Source organism: Triticum dicoccoides, chromosome 1A (genome assembly GCF_002162155.2).
Source record: "Triticum dicoccoides isolate Atlit2015 ecotype Zavitan chromosome 1A, WEW_v2.0, whole genome shotgun sequence".
NCBI lineage: Eukaryota > Viridiplantae > Streptophyta > Magnoliopsida > Poales > Poaceae > Triticum > Triticum dicoccoides.
In genome coordinates this window covers 108,597,982-108,618,875 of record NC_041380.1, presented here as the reverse complement: position 1 = coordinate 108,618,875, position 20,894 = coordinate 108,597,982, and the positions used below count along the sequence as shown (strand labels likewise).

The following is a 20,894-nucleotide window of genomic DNA, read 5'->3' as shown; positions in this document are numbered from 1 at the left end:
CGATACGCTGGTATCAGGCGCGAGGTGCTTGCTTGAGCCCGTAGAGAGACCGGGACAACAAACACACATGCCCAGGAAGAGATGCGTCGACGAAACCGGTGGGCTGCTCACAGTAAACCTGCTACTCAAGATGGCCATGAAGGAAGGCGTTGGAGATATCCATCTGATGAACCGGCCAGCCTCGGGAAACCGTCAGCTGGAGAATAGTGCGGATCGTGCCCTATTTGACAATCGGTGCAAACGTCTTAGTGAAGTCGACGCCAGCACGCTACCGAAAACCACGGACCACCCAGCGAGCCTTGTAGCGCTCAAGTGTACCATCCGAGCGGGTCTTATGGCGAAAGACCCACCTGCCGCTGATGACATTGTCGCGAGAAGGCCGATGAACCAGTGTCCAGGTACGGTTCCGCTAAAGAGCGTCGAACTCTTACTGTATCGCAGCAAGCCAGTGAGGATCACGAAGGGCTGCTCTGGCAAACACAGGAATCGGTGACGGCTCGGTGGTGAAGGCGACGAGGAGATACTTGTCGCTGGAGTACCGCAGACTCAGGCGGTGAACGTTAGCTTGAGCCCGAGTGATGGGGCGAGACGGCAACTCCGGAACGAGGCCCGAGGAGGCGGCTGGCGAGACCGCGGGTGAGGCGACTGGCGATGCGGCCAGTGAAGGGGCAGCGGCCGAGGCACCTGAGGCAGCCGTGGAGAGTGCGACGCCCGAGGCACACATGACGCCCGAGGCGGGCGAGGAGCCCGAGGCAACGGGGCTGCCCGAGGCAGCCGGAGAGGGCGCCGGCGACGAAGCCGGCGAGGACGGCAACGGCGGCGTGGGGGCGGGAGGCGCAACTCGTCCCACGGCGCGAGGACCGCCAAACCCGGAGGCAGTCCAAGAGCCGAGCGGGGCCGTCCACCTGACAGGGTCGCTGAAGGGTCGTCGGTGGCCGGTGGCAACGGGGCGACGAGAGGTACCTGCTGCTGAAATGAAATACAGATGAACTAAAAGGTGAGCCCAAGACACAATATACACATACATAATAAATTTAACACTTGTCACTCCAATGTTGCTGTTTATAGGGGTTCCTTGTAGTATTACCTTTCTTCTTCTTTTTCTGGGAATTGTGTTTTGAACCCTCTCCTAGGAGAATTGAGCATGTTGGTTTGAAAAATGTACATGCTTCTTTATTTTGTCTCTTGATGTTTTTTCCTTGTCTCATTCATGATGCTACTGCCACCTTAACTTTGTATAGGAGCCTTCTCTATCTAGTTGGGATAGACCTGGCCATCCACTGGGCCGGGCTTGACCACGCCCGAGGTAAAAAACTCAGGCCTGAGCCTGGCCCCGTCCGGTCGTCGGGCCTACTTTTCAGGCCCAAGCTTGGCCCGTCACTGCAAAAAACCACCGGGCATTGGGCCTCGGCCGGGCCTCTTCAGTAAATGGCAGAAACAACGGGCCTGGGCCCAGCTCGACCTAGTCTTCGGGTTCAAAACGTAGGCCCGAGCCCGGCCCGAAAGCAGCGTCGAGCCGGGCCGGTCGGATTGCCCATGGCCAAGACTAAGTTGGAAGGCCCTTTTGGTAATTTTGGATATGTTTGTCTAGTTTACGGGTGTGTTTTGTGGGTCCTTTGCATGTGCTCCTCTAACATTGTTCTAGGATCTACTATAGGCCGGATATTCACACGACTCTCCATTCCTATGGCGTGAAAGTTTAACTCAACACTACTTTTTGTTGGTCGGTAGGCCATCGACATATTTATCAAGATTTTTCATGTATATCTTATTTGTATTTGTATTGCAATATCAGTATCCGAGCAGCAAGTTTGTGTCAGGCTCAAGGACAAGAAGGGGTAGAAGAACAACAATAGAAACAATACCGCTAGTGTCGACTAAAGGACAAGAGACTCCGCCATTTTTAGAGCCACTTCGAGAACCCAGAGAGATAAGAAGCATAGAAGGGACCGAGAGTGCATAAAAGGTTGTGTTGAGAAGTTTAACTTCAGCCTCAAGTTCATATTGCTACCGAGGTTTTCCCGAGGTATATGGCCAAAATGCTAACCACTTCTCATCGTACTGAGTTTGCAAAAGGGCTGAAGCTTAGAGCATCTCCAACAGCCGCGCTAAGCGCCGCGCGTAAAAAATCTATTTGCCGCGCGCGCTTTGGCTGGTTTAGCGCGCCCGCCTGCGCTGGCTCCAGCAGCTGCGTTATAATGCAGCGCGCGCGCCGCTCCAGCAGAGCGCAAAAATACAGCGCGCGCGCCGCACAAACCACATATACATGTACTATGAGCAAAAATGATCAAACAAACAAAATAAATCAATAATAAATAATTCAATTTCTTTATCATTACAACTCAAACAAATAGTTTATCGTTCAGTACAACAAATGCAATAAACACAACAAATAGTTCATGAACAATACAATGTCGAATGCAGATATCATCATGCTTTTTGTCGTCCATGCCATGCCCACCACTCTTCAATCAAATCATTCTGAAGTTCATTGTGCGTTGCGGGACGCCGAATGGCATGATAGGAGGCAATAAAACGGGCTACCCTTTCAGCCCTCCGTCGCACTCGCACGGGATATCCCAAGAGCTCATACTGTGAGTAGTCAAATTCTTGGCCACGCTCATTCTTGATGATCATGTTGTGCATGATCACACAAGCGTGCATGATGTACCAAAGCATTTTTTGATCCCAAAATCTAGCCGGTCCTCTCACAATAGCAAATTAGGCTTGCAAAATCCCAAATGCTCTCTCCACATTTTTTCTAGCCGCCGCATGAGCATTGTGGAAGTCAAGATTTTTCTTACCTTCCGGCTTTTTCAACGGCTTCACGAAGGTTTGCCACTTTGGATAGATGTCATCCGCTAGATAATAGCCATAGTTGTACGTACGACCATTTGCTACAAACTGCACCGGTGACAACTCACCATTTGCAATCTTATTCATCAGTGGTGACCGGTTGACAACATTGATGTCATTCAAAGATCCAGGCATTCCAAAGAATGCATGCCAAATCCAAGTCTCCTGATCGGCCACCGCTTCAAGGATTATAGTGTAACCCCTTTTTTGGTCGTGGAATTGCCCATGCCATGCCTTTGGACAATTCTTCCAACTTCAATGCATGCAATCTATTGAGCCAAGCATGCCAGGAAAACCGCGAGCTTTGTTCATCGCCAATAGCCTTGCGACGTCTTCAGCATTGGGAGATCTCAAATACTCCTCGCCAAACACTTACACAATTCCCACTGCAAAGCGCTTGACACACATGATGGCTTGGCTCTCACCCATAGCCAAGTGATCATCAACAAGATCAGCCGGTATACCGTATGCCAACATACGCAAAGCGGCTGTCACCTTCTGAAAGGTGCTATGCCCGAGCTCTCCGGCGGCATTCCTCCTTTGCTGAAAAAAACGGTCATGGCTCGCTAGTTTCTCTGCAATGCGCCTGAACAACTCGGTGCTCATCCTAAACCAGCGACGAAAATACGACTCGGGGTATATGGGATTCTCCGCAAAATAATGCCTGATCAATCTGTTGTGGGCATCGATCCTATCCCTCCAAATTTTCTGCCGACCCATAACCGAACCACCGTGCTTCGTTTTTTTATATGCATAGCTAGGATCATTGCAAGATCCTCCTCCTCTTCCATATCAAATTCTTCTTCGGAAGAATCATACAACGAACTCATCTACAATGTTCAATACTATACTATAAAAACTACAATTCAAAACATGCATTAAATTCATGAAGTTTTAGCAATACATACCTTGTAGGCGTTTTGTCAAACACCTTGCGGGCGCGGCGCGGCAGCGAGCGCTCGGGCGCTGTTCCTCGGACGACGGAGGCGCGCGAGCGCCGGCGGGACTAGGAGGGGATGGGGATGGGGCGGAAGCGCGGGCGCGCGGGGATAGGCCGGGGAAGCCTGAACGGTCGCCGGGGGGCGCGGGCGGCGGCGGCGGCGGCGCGGCCAGACGGGGGGTGGAAGTGGGAGAGGAAGTGCGGGCGCGAGCGTTGGAGTGTGCCGCGCGCTGCAGCAGGCGCCCGAAATACACCGCGCGGCTAAGTGTTTTCGACCGCGTGCCCAATCAGTTATAGCGCGCGCCGTTTTTGCGCGCCCGCTGGAGCGACCCGCCGCGTTGCGCGCGCGCTAAAACGGCCTAATTTACGGCGCGGCACTAGTTTAGCGTGGCTGTTGGAGATGCTCTTAGACAGCTAAGTTCGGCGCTTAAGAAAAATAAGAGCAAACCAATCATGTTTCCTTTTGCAGTTGTACTCCTCCTGATCTACATGCACATACAAGCAACGACACGTCAGACGCGAATGCGTGGCCGGAAACACTCTTGCTCCTACCTAGGTCACCCGCATGTTTCTCAAGCGTGCTCATTCCTGCCGAGCCCACGTATTTGCAACTTTCTTATACCTGGCCTTTGGCAAGTGGCAACTAGCAAGCGGGGACTTGCATTGCCTGCCCCAAAGCTCCAGCAGCAATGCTATACGGACGACAAAGACAGACGATTCATACACGACGGTGAAATCCAGCCGCACATGCATGTGTACAGGAGAGCTAACGGCCGCCCGATTTTTAATCGTCTTCACATCGTCTACACTTTTGTCGTCGGTACAGCATTTCCGAAGCTCCAGCCTTCACCTTTGCCTTTGGAAATTTCCAAGGGCCATACAAGGGGTCGCTTCGAAGAAGAAAAAAGTTCTTATATACAGCGAGAAAATACTAGTACGGAAAACAGTTTATGTAAGAGTAAAATATCCGTCCTTGTCACTTCCTCGTTCCTACTAGATATGGCCAGTTTGTATTTCACAAAATGTCGCTTTCCACCAGCTAGGCAGCCGTCTCTAAGCGCTCTAGTTAACACATTTTCTTATCGTAGATTTTATCCTGCTATGAGAGACTCCCTTGGCATTAGCCTTGTACGGGTTCATGAGAAAATCATACAGAGAATGATATGGGAGGTGCGTGGTTATTTCCTCTTGCTTTCGTAGGGTTCTTTCTTTCCAGAAGGCGAGTACTGACTGAACTATTGATGCGCATGAAGATTGTGTGTGTGAAGATTACATAGTTAAAGCATGATTTGGGTCTGGATGGATGCTGCCAGGAGATAGTTGAGCACTTAATTTTGCTGCTCAAAAGATAGCAGTATGCCTGTCAGGGCCATAACTGAACCCGCGCTACTGTCAGTTACCACTCTACAGTCTACACTTCATCAGTTAGCCAACGGCTCAGATTGAAAGTGGTGAAGGAGGGTGGACGACCCAGAAGTCACAAGTTACAGTTGCGCTTAATAAAACAGTTGCATTGAGCTTTACTCTGTTAGTCGAACCCTCCGCCCGATCTCCAATCGACCTACGATTCGATCGTAACATTGCAGTTCCAAAACTGTAGTCATTTCCTAAGTTCTTCAGCCGAGCCTTCTACTAGGATGCTTCGCGAGACAGAATAATGTAAAACACCGGCGCACACCGGTTAACATCACACGGTTTAGCAAGTGTCATCATGCGTGGCCGGTCGTCCTCACGATTGATATGCCGCAGCCCACGGGATGAGCCAATGCCATTTGCGAATAGTATAATACGGCAACAAAGCACACTTGCTTTAGATTTAAGGTAAAGCTGCCGGCCTGCCGGGCACTTGACACTACTACACGTTTTACTACCGGGCAAACAACTGGCTGACTGACTCGAGGCAGAGTACTTTGTGCAATTAAGTAGAAGATCCGGAGATAGTTGCGTATCATGGTGGGTAGTAATGGTTCATCAGTTCGTAGTACTATATATAATATAATGTAACGCAAGCGAGGAGTTCCTTTCACATGGCCCACCCCAACCCAACCGAACGCAATCAGCTTGTGTATGCAGGTTGGTAAAGATCCTGCGTAGCAGCTGCAATGTTTTTGATTTGATTTATAGCTGCATCATAATGCTATGACAAATGACACAGAAGCCTTGCTATAGTTTGTTGAGGAGAAGACAACATGGAGCGCGGCACCGTAGAGTTCAGATCCAGAATTAATCGGTGTTCAGAACCAAAAGAGCCACCAGCACAAGTATCACAGATCTGGGACAGCATGTTAACTGCAGATCCCTAATGTTACTACAAATGCGGGGAATCAGATTGAAACATCTGCGCCGGTAAAACAAGCAGGCCGGCGAGCGTCGCGGTGGCCGGAGACGGAGGGAATGGATCAACCCTAAAACTAGATCTCATTTCCGACCTCTCTCCTCTAAACTTTAACACATGACAACAACAATTATAGCAGAAAGGACACACAGGCACATCAACTTGTCTGCTAGTGTCGGCGGGTTGGCTGGCGGTCTGTCCGGCGGCCTAGCTAGGTGGAGCGCGCGAGGCGGGAGGCGATGCCGGAGTGGTACATGGCATCGTGGAAGCTCTCCGTCTCCACCATCCGCGCCCGCAGCTGCCGCGCCTTCTCCTCCGTCAGGCCGCCCACGAACGACCTCCCCGCCTTCTCCTCCTCCTCCGCCGCCATCGCCATCGCCGGCGCCGGTGCCGCGGCCTCGATGTAGTCCGCCCGCCCAGACCAGCCGAGCAGTGGCGCCCACCACTTGCCTCCCTCGGGGGCTACCGCCGCGCGGACCCGCCCGGCGCCCACGGAGCCAGAGGCGGAAGCGGCGCGGGGCCGGAAAGTCGTTCCCGTCGATGGGCGGGGGGAGAAGGAGACGGCGGATGCAGGCGGTGCCATGTCCATTAGCTCGGTCGCTTGCTTCGCTTGTAAGCTTCTATGTATGGGGTTGCTTTGCTATCGGTTTGGTGAGAGATGATGGGGATTGTAAGCTTTGAATGCTTGAGCTTGCGAGATGGAGAGTTGGAGATGGCGGAGATTTATAACGGATTAACGGGTCAGGGGAAAAGGATGAAGAGTGGATAGGAACGGCGCGTGGACGCGCGGGGTGGGGGTGCGCTTTTCCGTTACACGTGACGTGTGATCGAGTAGACTCATGCACGCACCTGGATCACCGCGAGAGACGGCAGCAAATACACTACGAGCAAATCAAACTGTGGTTGGATGGTTATTAGAGAGACTGTGTTATCCCTAATCCATGAGAGTTTAAATCTTGGTGCTCGCATTTATTCTTGAATTTATTTTAGAATTTTCGACGATTCTCATTCAGTGGGAGAAGACGTTCCCGTCGACGACAAGGTGCCTACGGTGACTTCGTAAATTTTAAAATGATATGCCGGCTCAGTCTTTCGGAGGTGCTCATAGGGATAGGGTGTCGGATTTCGGGTTCCGACAAAACTTTTAAGGTTCGAACACTAGGGTGTGTGCGAAGATCTCTCCCTCACTGATCACGCCCTCAAGCACTTCGCGATCTCAAAGGCTAGCTCGACAAATTCACAACACAAGAGACACAAGATTTATACTGGTTCAGGCCACCGTTGCGGTGTAATACCCTACTCCAATATGGTGTGGTGGATTGCCTCTGGGGGGCTGATAATGAACAGTACAAGGGGAGGAACAGCCTCCTGAGGTGAGGTGTTCTTGTGCTAGGTGAGTGTGTGAATGGATTGGATCTAGGTCTCCAATCACTGCCCCTCTATGGTGGTGGCTAATCCTATTTATTGAGGCCCTGATCCTCTCCCTAAATATTGAGCGGAAAGTGAGCCAACAACGGCCAATTTAAAAGGGGATAACTAGTACAAGTTATCCTGACAAAAGCAGTCTTCGCCTGCAAAAGGCTCTCGTGGTGACACCGTCTTGGGCTTCACGGTGACCTCCGCCATGCCGTCCTGCTCGTCTTGGTCTCGTTGCACCGACGCCTCGGTACTCTTCGTCTACGCGTGCTTCCTTAGCACCAAAAAGGAAACAAGGACACTGTGAGCGATGGCGCGCACCTGGCACCCGCCTGACCTCGATCGTCATGGCGCACGTCATTGGAACCTCGCGAGGTTTGTCTGGCCTTGATCTCTCCGCCCCTCGCGAACCAGCTTGGTGAGGCCGCTCCTGAGGAGGTCTTGTGTCGTCCGCCTCGCGAGGCTTGACCCCTCGCGAGGGTCTTGAATGCTTGTTGGTGAAGATGGGCCGTACGGGCCCGCTGGCAAAGCCACACCGTGGAACACAGGCAGGCAAGTCTGGGGACCCCCGTTCCCAGAACGCCGATAGTATCCCCCGGGCCCAAGGCGCGCTCGGGCTTGGCTTCAAGGCGAAGCCAAAGGGGCAAGTGCGAAGCGCCGCGGGCCCCAATAGCCTGTGGCCTTGCTCGACATGTGGCGGTTGATTGGATGTGGGCGTCTCCGCTTCCCCACGCAACCTCGACAACTACCCGACTTGACGAGTCCCTGCTGCCGAAATGAGTACTAAAGACTTTTCAAGAAATCTCCTCCAAATCACCAGTATGACTATCGAAATCGTGAGCATCAGCATGTAGGTTCCAGATCCAAGTGGTAGTATCAGGGCCCTTAGCTAGTGTTCTTGAGAAATGGCTGGGTCTGACCCATTTCTCAAAAGATGTTTTTACAGGATCCCTATCCACAACAATTTTTACTTCTAGTTCCGACGAACGAATAATCATTAAGTCCTCCTCTTTCTGGACGATAGCCATGCACCACCTGTGTCCGCATTCCCGAGGGCACCCCTCTCTTTCAAGAGGATTCGCGGCATGCCAAGCCCTGGTAAGGTTCTTCGCTTTGCATCGAATTAAACCACATGCTCCACCGCTTGTGCGGGCCCCCGTGGTGGATTCACAATCCACTGCCTTGATCCACTTGGCTACATCCGCCCCTTATCCAGCTAAAGGATTTTTTTCTTTTTTCCATTGATCATTATTCTATTTATTCTGACCTCCGTACTTCGATCGAGATATTGGACATAGGATGCCACTCTTTAAAAAGGAAAAAAGAAGTAATCAGCTGTGACACGAAAAAAACGAATCCTTTTGTAGTAGTCCCCCAACCCGGGGCGACTTTCCCATATTCCGAATTCAAGGGTTTCAGTAAACTACCTGCACCAGTTCGTTTTGGCCTAGGTTTAGAACTATCTTCAACGGTTTGTGTAGCCATAAATTCTATTTAATCATTGGTGTTGACTTTGTATACTATTCCGTTGTAGTCGGCTCCTCGGTCAATTCTTTCGAAGGGATCCTTTTCCTCGTTCGAGAGTCTCCGCCCTTCTTCCACTCCGTCCCGAAGACTAACTAAGACCAATTGAGTCACGCAACACCAAATCCTTCTAAAGCCCAAACTTCCATTTCTCCTACTCATTGTCCCCCTTGCTTGGCTCTTCCTCTAACCGGTTTTTGTGTAACAAGTGAGTAGGGCCCAGTAGAACGCCCATGAATTTTCTCATCAACTTGATGAATTAATTTTAAGATATAGGACTTCCCTATTAGAACAGGTTGCTGGATGCACACGAACGGTAACATTCCATAAGTCTATTGGAACTGGCTCTCTATCCATGGAATCTCATCCATCATCCATACATAACGAATTGGTATGGTATATTCATACCATAACATAAGAACAACAAGAACTCGAATTCTTATCGATACTGGAACTCAGAGCATAGGAGGGAAAGTCGATTTATGGATGTACTGTTAAATAGAGCACCTACCCTGCATAGACTAGGCATACAGGCCTTTCAACCCACTTTAGTAGAGGGGCGTACTATTTCTTTACACCCATTAGTGTGTAAGGGTTTCAATGCGGACTTTGATGGAGATCAAATGGCTGTTCATCTACCTTTATCCTTGGAAGTAAAAATTCTGGTGTCCTTGCCCGATAATAAGCACTAGCAGGTTGGTGAAGCATAATCCTCGCGTGAGGGAATGCTATACGCTTGGTGGGTTCTCCTCCAAGCAGAATGAAGGACGCCGCATGCAAGGGAAAAGCATCATTATTACATTAGATCGTGGAGGCCGACGGTTGGCCTCCCTTTAACTATAAATGGGAGGTGGGGGCGGAGCCCCATCACCCGTCTCTCCTCTGCCTCTCCCGCTTCTCCTCCTTTCTTGCTCCACTCCTTGTTGGTGCAGTCATGGCAGCGATTCGGAGGTTCTCGGCCGCGGAGAAGGGCAAAGCTCCCCTCAACGAGCCCGAGCTGCTCCTGCTGAAGAAGAAGAGGTCCCATCGTCGCGAGATGGTGGTGAGGCCGGTGGGGTCATGGCTGTGGTACGAGAGGCCGCCTCCTGGGTACCCGTTGCCCTTGTATGCTCACGCCGATAATTTCGAAGGGAGGAGCGGTGAGCGCCGCCGCCCGTGCCAGGGCCGAGGCCGCCGTGCCGCTAAGGCAAGCGCCGTCGCCCCAGGGGTCCATGCCACGGACTCTTCGCGTGAGTTCGTGTTGTGTACGGCGATGCCCCCGAGCACTTGGATTCGCTTCCCTTCCTTCTTCTCTGCAGAGATGCCGCCAAGGGGACCTCTCGAGCTTTGGCTGCAGCACGCCGACTGCGACGCCCCGGCGACTGGAGCGGAAATTGAAGCCGTCGCCTCCGGGAGGATCTTCATGACCCGAGGCTGGGGCGAGATTGCCCGAGTCTGCCGCGCGGAGGGCGCCCTTGCGATCCACTTCGAGTATGACTGCGCCTCCGTGTTGCTCTTCAAGGTCTTCGACGAGGAAGGCCGCCGCCTGGAGTGCTGCCCTGAAGGAGGTCAATAGGACGGCGCAGCGGCGGGCGCTGGGCCTGTCGCAGGCCTCGCCTGCAGCTCCTCCAGCAGCAGCGGCGACTCGTGGTGGTCCAGCGACTCTCCCGAGCTCGTGGAGTCTCCGGAGACGAGCGACGATAGCTACGTGCCTCGAGCCCCCGTTGCGCCCGGAGCAAAGGCTGTAGCGTTTGGCCGCCGTCGTCGATGATCTGGATGGCGTTGGCGCCGGCCTCTCGTGGCTCACTGTTGATGATGGCGTCGGCGTCGTCCGGCGCGTGTAGATAGAGCTCCTAGGGATTTCTTTCCTTTTGTTCCGTGCGAGGAATCGAAACGGACCCCGCTGGGGCGTGTAAGGCGTCTGTAATGTCCTTTGTTGATATCATCCTTATTATGAAGATGTGCATGTGTGTGCTCCGTTCCGGCTCTGTTTCCCCTTTCCAACCTCGCGATGGCGTGGTGCTCTACGCCGACAGGTTCCGGTCCCCAGGCAAGCTTTAGCCGTTGCTGGTATGTCAGGTCGCGATGCCATGGTCAAGGCCAGGAGGTGAGCGGCCCGAGGTCCAGTAAGAGCCCCTGAGACGCGATGCTCAGGAGGTCCCCTTTGGCGCGCAAGCGACCACCGAGAGGTAAGAGAGGGAGATTACGTTGCCGCAGCAGGGCAGCACAAATGAGAACTCTACACTATAGCGGTTGGTTAACCCGAGAGTGAAACTTATCTTGGCAATCCAGGGTTGGTCCTTCACGAGATGCCGAACTTGGGCGTCGGCCGCTGCTGAGTAGCTAGGTTAGGCCCGTGCGGGCCTCCCCCTCTTCTCCATGTTCTTCCTGGTGCTCTACGTCCTCAGATCCCGGCCCTCGAGCGAGCTCAGCCGCCGCTGGTATGCCAGGTCGTGATGCCGTGGTCAAGGCCAGGGGGTGAAGGCCGGAGAGCCAGTAAGAGCTTCTGAGTCGCGATGCTCAGGTGCCCCCTTTTAACGCGCAAGCGAATTGCATGGGAAAAGAGAGAGAGTCTGCGGTACCGCCTGCTATAGCCTTCAGGAAGTTTCTGCAAGTTAGCGCAAGGAAGGGCACCAATCGCCATGGTGATTGCCGATCCGCCTCTGGTACATGGGAGGGGACTCCCTGCTGTGGAGAGCCCTCGGGGCGTGTACAACCCCGCCCTGACACATGGCTTGCACGACAGGGCTAGACGAGGTGTGTCTGGGCACTCGTGAGCCAGCGCGGGACTCACGAGGCCCTACCTCAAGGTGGGTTGCGCCTAATCTTGATTCTTGTTCGTTGTGTTGGTCCTGCGAGGTGGTCAGACAACCTGCGCCGAACGAATTTCCTGAGGTTATCGCGTGAGAAAGCCAAGGAAGAACGGCCCCAAGAGGTGACATGAACGTGGCCGGCCCGCCAGACAGAGCTCAGCCGTTGGATTTATCGACGCTGCAGGAACGGACCCGAGCATAGACGCCGTGCCTAGCCCTCTCACGCGAAGGGTCCTGAAGAAAGAGGACCGGCGCGCAGCTCCCGCGATGGGTGACAATCAAGCGGGTGATAATCATAGATAAATTAAGCATGGAAGGCAAACTAGCTCAGGTAAATGCATGAACGATACGCGCCACTAGGTCCGGCCCGAGAAGCTTGGGGATGGTGCAGCCCGAGGGGAGCCCCCGGCAAGGTAAGATAAAGACATAAAAAAGAAGGGATACATGTACACAGGGATGGACCCACGCGGCCTGGGAATAATGCAGCCCCCTGGATGCTCCCAACTAAATAAACTTGGAAAATGTCACCTGGTTCCGTTGATGAAGGGGTGTTGAGGCAGCTGAAGGTACGCAGCGAAGGGGTTGTTCCTCACGAGCCACCGGGGCCCTGAGCCTCGGGAGGCTCTGGGGGTCCAGGCAGTTCCTTGAGGACCGTCGCCATCTCCGCCAGGACTGCGTGATGCCTGACCTCCTGACCCGCCATATGCTCCGCAAGTTGTGCTGGAAGGCAGCAACCACGCTCGCCAGGCCGAACGGCATGCGAACGTAGCTGTGAGGTGGACCTTCGCAGCGCCCAACACGCGAAGGTCAGAAGCACTCCTGAGATGCGGCTCGGTTGAGCCCTGGTATGTCCATGCAGACGCGCAGCTCACCACCCTCGCCTGGGTGGGGAGCAACGCCAGGTGGGCGGCGGTCGCCGCGTATTGTTCTTGCTTCCTGAAGCTCCTGAGATACCTTGGTGATGAACTCCTGAGCGCTGGGCACTCCTTGCCCGGTGTCCTCCCGAGGGAGACGTGGCGCGAAACACGCCTCCAAGTGGTGCCCGAGTGTCTCCCTCGTGATGTTGGCAAGGATTAAGGCCCTCTAGAAGAGAGCCCCCGAGCCCTGCCCGAGGAGGGCGTCGGGCGCGCCTTCCTATGCGACAGAGGAATGCGCCCCATGTGTGCGGGCGCTGATCCTGATGAGGTGCCACTTATGGTGCTACCCTCCTGAGGTCCGGCACAGAGTAGCTGCTTCTTCTTCTTGGGGATGACCTGAGGGGGGTACCGAGCTGCATTGTTGCCGGGGTCTGATACGTCTCCAACGTATCTATAATTTTTGATTGCTCCATGCCATATTATCTACTGTTTTGGACTATATTGGGCTTTATTTTCCACTTTTATATTATTTTTGGGACTAACCTATTAACCGGAGGCCCAGCCCAGAATTGCAGTTTTTTACCTGTTTTAGGGTTTCGGAGAAAAGGAATATCAAACGGAGTCCAAACGGAATGAAACTTTCGGGAACGTGATTTTCTCATCAGATAAGACCCAGGAGACTTGGACCCTCCATTAAGAAAGCCACGAGGCGGTCACGAGGGTGGAGGGCGCACCCCCTGCCTCGTGGGCCCCTCGAAGCTCCACCGACGTACTTCTTCCTCCTATATATATCCATATACCCCCAACCGATCAAAACAGGAGCCAAAAACCTAATTCCACCACTGCAACTTTCTGTATCCACAAGATCCCATCTTGGGGCCTGTTTCGGAGCTCCGCCGGAGGAGGCATCGATCATGGAGGGCTTCTACATCATCATCCAAGCCTCTCCGATAAAGTGTTGGTAGTTTACTTCAGACCTACGGGTCCATAGTTAGTAGCTAGTGTTGGAAATATGCCCTAGAGGCAATAATAAAATGGTTATTATTATATTTCTTTGTTCATGATAATTGTCTATTTTTCATGCTATAATTGTGTTATCCGGAAATCGTAATACATGTGTGAATACATAGACCACAACACGTCCCTAGTGAGCCTCTAGTTGACTAGCTCGTTGATCAAAAGATAGTCATGGTTTCCTGACTATGGACATTGGATGTCATTGATAACGGGATCACATCATTAGGAGAATGATGTGATGGACAAGACCCAATCCTAAGCATAGCTCAAAGATCGTGTAGTTCGTTTGCTGTAGCTTTTCTGAATGTCAAGTATCATTTCCTTAGACCATGAGATTGTGCAACTCCCGGATACCGTAGGAGTGCCTTGGGTGTGCCAAACGTCACAACGTAACTGGGTGAATATAAAGGTACATTACAGGTATCTCCGAAAGTGTCTGTTGGGTTGGCACGAATCAAGACTAGGATTTGTCACTCCGTATGACGGAGAGGTATCTCTGGGCCCACTCGGTAATGCATCATCATAATGAGCTCAATGTGACCAAGTGGTTGATCACGGGATCATGCATTACGGCACGAGTAAAGTGACTTGCCGGTAACGAGATTGAACTAGGTATTGGGATACCGACGATCGAGTCTCGGGCAAATAACATACCGATTGACAAAGGGAATTGTATACGGATTAATTGAATCCTCGACATTGTGGTTCATCCAATGAGATCATCGTGGAGCATGTAGGATCCAACATGGGTATCTAGATCCCGCTGTTGGTTAATGACCGGAGAGGCGTCTCGGTCATGTCTGCATGTCTCCCGAACCCGTAGGGTCTACACACTTAAGGTTCCGTGACGCTAGGGTTGTAGAGATATTAGCATACGGTAACCCGAAAGTTGTTCGGAGTCCCGGATGAGATCCCAGACGTCACGAGGAGTTCCGGAATGGTCCGGAGGTGAAGATTTATATATAGGAATTTAGGTTTCGGCCATCGGGAAAGTTTTGGGGGTAATCGGTATTGTACCAGGACCACCGGAAGGGTCCCAGGGGTCCACCGCGTGGGGCCACCTATCCCGGAGGGCCCCATGGGCTGAAGTGGGAGGGAAACCAGCCCCTAGTGGGATGGTGCGCCCCCCTTGGGCCTCCCCCTGCGCCTAGGGTTTGAAACCCTAGGGGTGGGGGTGCCACCCTTGCCTTGGGGGGCAAGGCACCCGCTTGCCCGCCGCCCCCCATAGGAGATTGGATCTCCTAGGGCTGGCGCCCCCCCTAGGCACCCTATATATAGTTGGGGGGAGGGAGGGCAGCCGCACCCAAGCCCCTGGCCTCTCCCTCTCCCTCCCGTGACACTCCTCCGTCTCCCTACGCTTGGCGAAGCCCTGCCGAGATCACCATTGCTTCCACCACCACGCCGTCGTGCTGCTGGATCTTCATCAACCTCTCCTTCCCCCTTGCTGGATCAAGTTAGAGGAGACGTCTTCCCAACCGTACGTGTGTTGAACGCGGAGGTGCCGTCCGTTCGGCACTTGGTCATCGGTGATTTGGATCACGACGAGTACGACTCCATCAACTCCGTTCTCTTGAACGCTTCCGCGTGCGATCCACAAGGGTATGTAGATGCACTCCTCTCTCCCTCATTGCTAGATGACTCCATAGATTGATCTTGGTGATGCGTAGGAAATTTTAAAATTCTGCTACGTTCCCCAATAGTGGCATCATGAGCTAGGTCTATGCGTAGTTACTATGCACGAGTAGAACACAAAGCAGTTGTGGGCGTCGATATTGTCAATTTGCCTGCCGTTACTAGTCTTATCTTGATTCGGCGGCATCGTGGGATGAAGCGGCCCGGACCGACCTTACATGTACGCTTACGTGAGACTGGTTCCACCAACTGACATGCACTAGTTGCATAAGGTGGCTGGCGGGTGTCTGTCTCTCCCACTTTAGTCGGATCGGATTCGATGAACAGGGTCCTTATGAAGGGTAAATAGAAATTGGCAATTCACGTTGTGGTTATGGTGTAGGTAATAAACGTTCTTGCTAGAAACCTATAGCAGCCACGTAAAAACTTGCAACAACAATTAGAGGACGTCTAACTTGTTTTTGCAGCAAGTGTTTTGTGATGTGATATGGCCAAAGGATGTGATGAATGATATATGTGATGTATGAGATGATCATGTTCATGTAATAGGAATCATGACTTGCATGTCGATGAGTATGACAACCGGCAGGAGCCATAGGAGTTGTCTTTATTTATTTATGACCTGCGTGTCAACATAAACGTCATGTAATTACTTTACTTTATTGCTAAAGCGTTAGCCATAGTAGTAGAAGTAATAGATGACGAGACAACTTCAAGAAGACACGATGATGGAGATCATGATGATGGAGATCATGGTGTCATGCCGGTGACAGCGATGATCATGGAGCCCCGAAGATGGAGATCAAAAGGAGCAAATGATATTGGCCATATCATGTCACTATTTGATTGCATGTGATGTTTATCATGTTTTACATCTTAATTGCTTAGAACGACGGTAGCTTAAATAAGATGATCCCTCGTAATAATTTCAAGAAAGTGTTCCCCCTAACTATGCACCGTTGCGAAGGTTCATTGTTTCGAAGCACCACGTGATGATCGGGTGTGATAGATTCTAACGTTCGAATACAACGGGTGTAAGCCAGATTTACACACACAATACACTTAGGTTGACTTGACGAGCCTAGCATGTACAGACATGGCCTCGGAACACGGAAGACCGAAAGGTCGAGCATGAGTCGTATAGGAGATACGATCAACATGAAGATGTTCACCGATGTTGGCTAGTCCGTCTCACGTGATGATCGGACACGGCCTAGTTAACTCGGATCATGTTTCACTTAGATGACTGGACGGATGTCTATCTGAGTGGGAGTTCATTAAGTAATTTGATTAGATGAACTTAATTATCATGAACTTAGTCTAAAATCTTTACAATATGTCTTGTAGATCAAATGGCCCACGTTGTCCTCAACTTCAACGCGTTCCTAGAGAAAACCAAGCTGAAAGACGATGGCAGCAACTATACGGATTGGGTCCGGAACCTGAGGATCATCCTCATAGCTGCCAAGAAAGATTATGTCCTAGAAGCACCGCTAGGTGACGCACCTGTCCCAGAGAACCAAGACGTTATGAACGCTTGGCAGTCATGTGCTGATGATTACTCCCTTGTTCAGTGCGGCATGCTTTACAGCTTAGAACTGGGGCTCCAAAAGCGTTTTGAGAGACACGGAGCATATGAGATGTTAGAAGAGCTGAAAATGGTTTTTCAAGCTCATGCCCGAGTCAAGAGATATGAAGTCCCCGACAAGTTCTTCAGCTGTAAGATGGAGGAAAATAGTTCTGTCAGTGAGCACATACTCAAAATGTCTGGGTTGCATAACCGCTTGACTCAGCTGGGAGTTAATCTCCCGGATGATGCAGTCATTGACAGAATCCTTCAGTCGCTTCCACCGAGCTACAAGAGCTTTGTGATGAACTTCAATATGCAAGGGATGGAAAAGACCATTCCTGAGGTGTATTCAATGCTGAAATCAGCAAAGGCGGAAATCAAAAAGGAACATCAAGTGTTGATGGTGAATAAAACCACTAAGTTCAAGAAAGGCAAGGGTAAGAAGAACTTTAAGAAGGAGGTTGATCCGCCGTGTAATTTGGTACCTTGCGCAGGCCTTTGAAGTCCTTGGGCAGGCACACATTGCGTAAAGCGGGGACAAGGCAAGGTACCCCCAAAGAACTAGAAGTAACCCCAGGTTCGACCGAGATAGTTGGACGAACCGGCGTAAGTTGCTGAGCCTGATACTGTGCAGCTAACTCGGCCTCCCTGCGCGCTCGGGCCCGGTCCACCACTTCCTGAGCGTTATCAGCACCACCCGCCGGGTTGTTGCCGTGGGGTGCTCCACGTCGTTCATTACTTGATACTGCCGGTTCACCCATACGCATGCTATAGCTCCGGCTTGGACGAGGGGTCGAGTGGATCCGGTCGCGGCTGTACGAGTATGCTTCCTGTTGGACCAAAGCTGTCCTAAGAAGCTCCTTGACCCGTCGCGTCTCTACCGCCTGCGGCGAGTCACCTTCAATTGGAATGGCCTCCAGCCATGCAGCAGCGGCAACGAGATTGTCCATCGGGTTGGAGTAGTGACCCGGGGGTGTTGAAACAGCCTGAGGTATAACAGTGTTCTGACGAGGCAGATCCATCAGACGGGGCTGAACCGGCGCGCCGGTCCCAGGAGCTTCCGCCCGGTTTCCCTCTAGCGGGTTACTGGTTCCTGCTCCTGGGGTGTTAAAAAGGTCTCTGGCCTCGAAGACCGAAGGCAAACGGGACCGGTACTTCCTCTTCATGACTTCATGCGACGCGTTCTGGTCCAACATGAGCCTGTAGGCTTGTGCGTCTAAAGCGGCCCGCTCTGCGGTCATCCTGGCATTCTCAGCTACCAGGTCCGCCTTGGCTTGGGTGATCTATTCCTTCACCTTTGCAATCTCCGCATTGTGGACGTCCTGATCCGCCGGGTTAGCTTCTGCCATAAGCACAGCCAATGCATCAAATAGATCTGATAGAACTTGAGCCGGCAGGCGTACAGAGCTTCCTGCCCCGGCAGCCGTCGCCGCTACTGAACCGGAGGTTATTGGCGTAGCGGTCGAAGAATGAAGCGCTGCTTGTGTGCCGGCCATGAATATTCCAACTCGGTTGGGTAGATCAGAGGGGTCCGGAATACTGTCGCCGTCGGAACAGCCCCCAATCTGGCCATCTTGTAGCTGATATAGAGATTCGGTTTCTCCGGTTGATGACTCGTCGCCGGAATAAACGACGGTCTCACCGCGAGATTCCGATCCATCCTCGTAGCTTCCTCCATGGATGACTCCCACGAAGGCACGCTTCACGGCCGGTTTAACCCGGGCGGACCGCGTACACTGAGCCATTTCGACGAGGTCGGTGCAGATGTCCGGCTCAGGGCCCGGTTCACCGATCTTGCCGATGAAAACATGTATGCCACCAAAGGGGACCCGGTACCCGTACTCAACTGAGCCGGCCTCGGGGCCCCAGCCTGCATCATCGATGTAGAGCTTGCCGCGACGACTCTCAGTCATCCGGCCCACAGCGTAACCCTCGAGTCCTTCAAAGCGACCCTCCAAGAACTTGAAACCATTGTGCGATAGCCCCACGGTGGGCGCCAACTGTCGTGGTTTTGTCACGACAGATGTCCTCGTGAAAGGACTTAGTCGTGGAGCCATCGCAACGGGTTAGCTTGAAGGGGTTAAAGCGGACACAGGGACGCAAGAGAGTTTATACTAGTTCGGCCCCTTCAATGAAGGTAAAAGCCTACGTCTAGTTGTGATGGAATTGATGGGGTTTCGATGATTAGGGAGCAAACAAGCTTCGCCTAAGTCTCGAGTTGTTGTCTGTTCTCCTTGAACCGCCGCCGGGTCGTCCCCTTATATACACGGGTGACGCCCGTTGGTTCACAGAGTCCCAATACCGGCTCATAGATGTGTCCGGTTTGGTCTCTACTTATTCCTAACTTACAATACAAGTTACATACCAATGCCGGTTTACGGCTACAGGCCTTGAACCGACTATGGGCCTTGAGCCCTCATCTGCCTTCTAGGGCTTTAACATAATTAACTACTGACGAAGTTAACCCGGCCCAGATAGGCCGGTTTACGCCCAGTAGTGATATCCCCAACAATAGAGGCATTCAAAACACCCGACTGGAGCTACCAAACACAAACACATAACAATACTCAAACATAAATGTAGCAGCTGTCACACCTAAGTAGGTTCACATCCACACATATATTACAAGTATTCAATGTCACACGCTACCACTATATACTAGGCTACGGGGGGATGCAGTCATAACATAGTGCACGGACATAGTTTTAAGAAGAACAAGTTGATACCTTACATTCCTCAGCCACAAAATGTAAGGTAGGCATGCGGTATGGAGAACCACGTGATCACTTATACTTCTTGTTGGCTTTTTTGACAGCTTCCTCTATGAAATCTCGTGTGTTGGCCTGCGTGTTGAGATCTTCATTCATCAACCAATTCCATGTGTATATTTTGCGGAGCTCAACGACCATTGCAGCTGTGACGAAAGGGAACCGTCGGCCTTCCCACTTTGCAAGGTATTCCAACATGTGAAAGCCATAGTCATGCCTATAAAAGAAAAGAATCAGGTCAACTCAAGAGAACAGGAAAAAAATCATAAACTTCAATGCAGAGGTGACAAAAAGGATTAGGGATTGGTGTGGAGGACACATGAAAAAAGATAGTAATTACCGGTTTCCTTGCTTCGTAGTCGCGACATACTCGATTAGAAAATGACCGATCTGGACCCTTGAAGTTTCATAGTGACGATTCCATGTCTCTTTGAGGTTGTTGATGAAGAATTCAGTATGTGTAGTAAGGTCTGCATTAGCTTCTGAACGCATTGGATCAAGCACCTCAAAATGTTGGTTCTTCAAGTCAAGGCAAATCATGTAGTGGTGACCACACTTGTCATGTGGGTCCTGTGGTGCAAGCTCTTGGAACATGGGGAACAATACCTGCAAGTAAAATAAAGGGAAAAAGCAGAGTTGAAATCAAAAACAGCAAAATGATGTAGTAGGAACAATGATTTCAAAAGATATTGCCGAATGCAGTAAGAGGTACATAAATGACAAAGCATCGAGTGTCCATAAATGCGCCCGTAGAGAATATTTATTTGCCATGTGTAATTAAAAGAAGTTGCCATCCATGTATGAACAGGTTGCCAACTATTTTAATTGAAATTGCCACATAAGTTGCATTCAAAAAGCAGTCAAACTTATTTTACATGGCAGCTGTTGCCACATGAAACATCTGTCACAAAAACAGTATGTAGCCCACATGTGAAGCATAGCTACTGACAAAACATAGCATGGGACAAAAAATATGTGCAAACAAGGAGGAAACACTCACACATTTCTTCAGTGTGACCTTGAATTCACCATGCGCAGTAAAATGCTTCCTCGGGATTTTGTGGAGGAAGTCTTCATCCCATATTTTGCAGGTCACACTGTACTGCATGATCATCTTGTCGGGACAAGTATCCATATGCCTGTTGATGAAGTCAATCCCACACGCAACTACATTCTTCGACATTTTA

The 20,894-nt window shown here is 51.5% G+C and overlaps 1 protein-coding gene across 1 annotated transcript; it reads right to left on the bottom strand.

Moving 5' to 3' along the window:
- Positions 1 to 6,006: 6,006 nt before the first annotated feature.
- On the bottom strand, positions 6,007 to 6,846 carry LOC119365520. The gene has a single exon (XM_037631162.1). The coding sequence runs from the start codon at positions 6,718 to 6,720 to the stop codon at positions 6,343 to 6,345; it is 378 nt and encodes a 125-aa protein (XP_037487059.1). The 5' UTR covers positions 6,721 to 6,846; the 3' UTR covers positions 6,007 to 6,342.
- Positions 6,847 to 20,894: the final 14,048 nt, after the last annotated feature.

Coding starts and splice junctions, on each gene's coding strand:
- LOC119365520 (XM_037631162.1), bottom strand. CDS start 6,720: ATGGACATGGCACCGCCTGCATCCGCCGTCTCCTTCTCCCCCCGCCCA.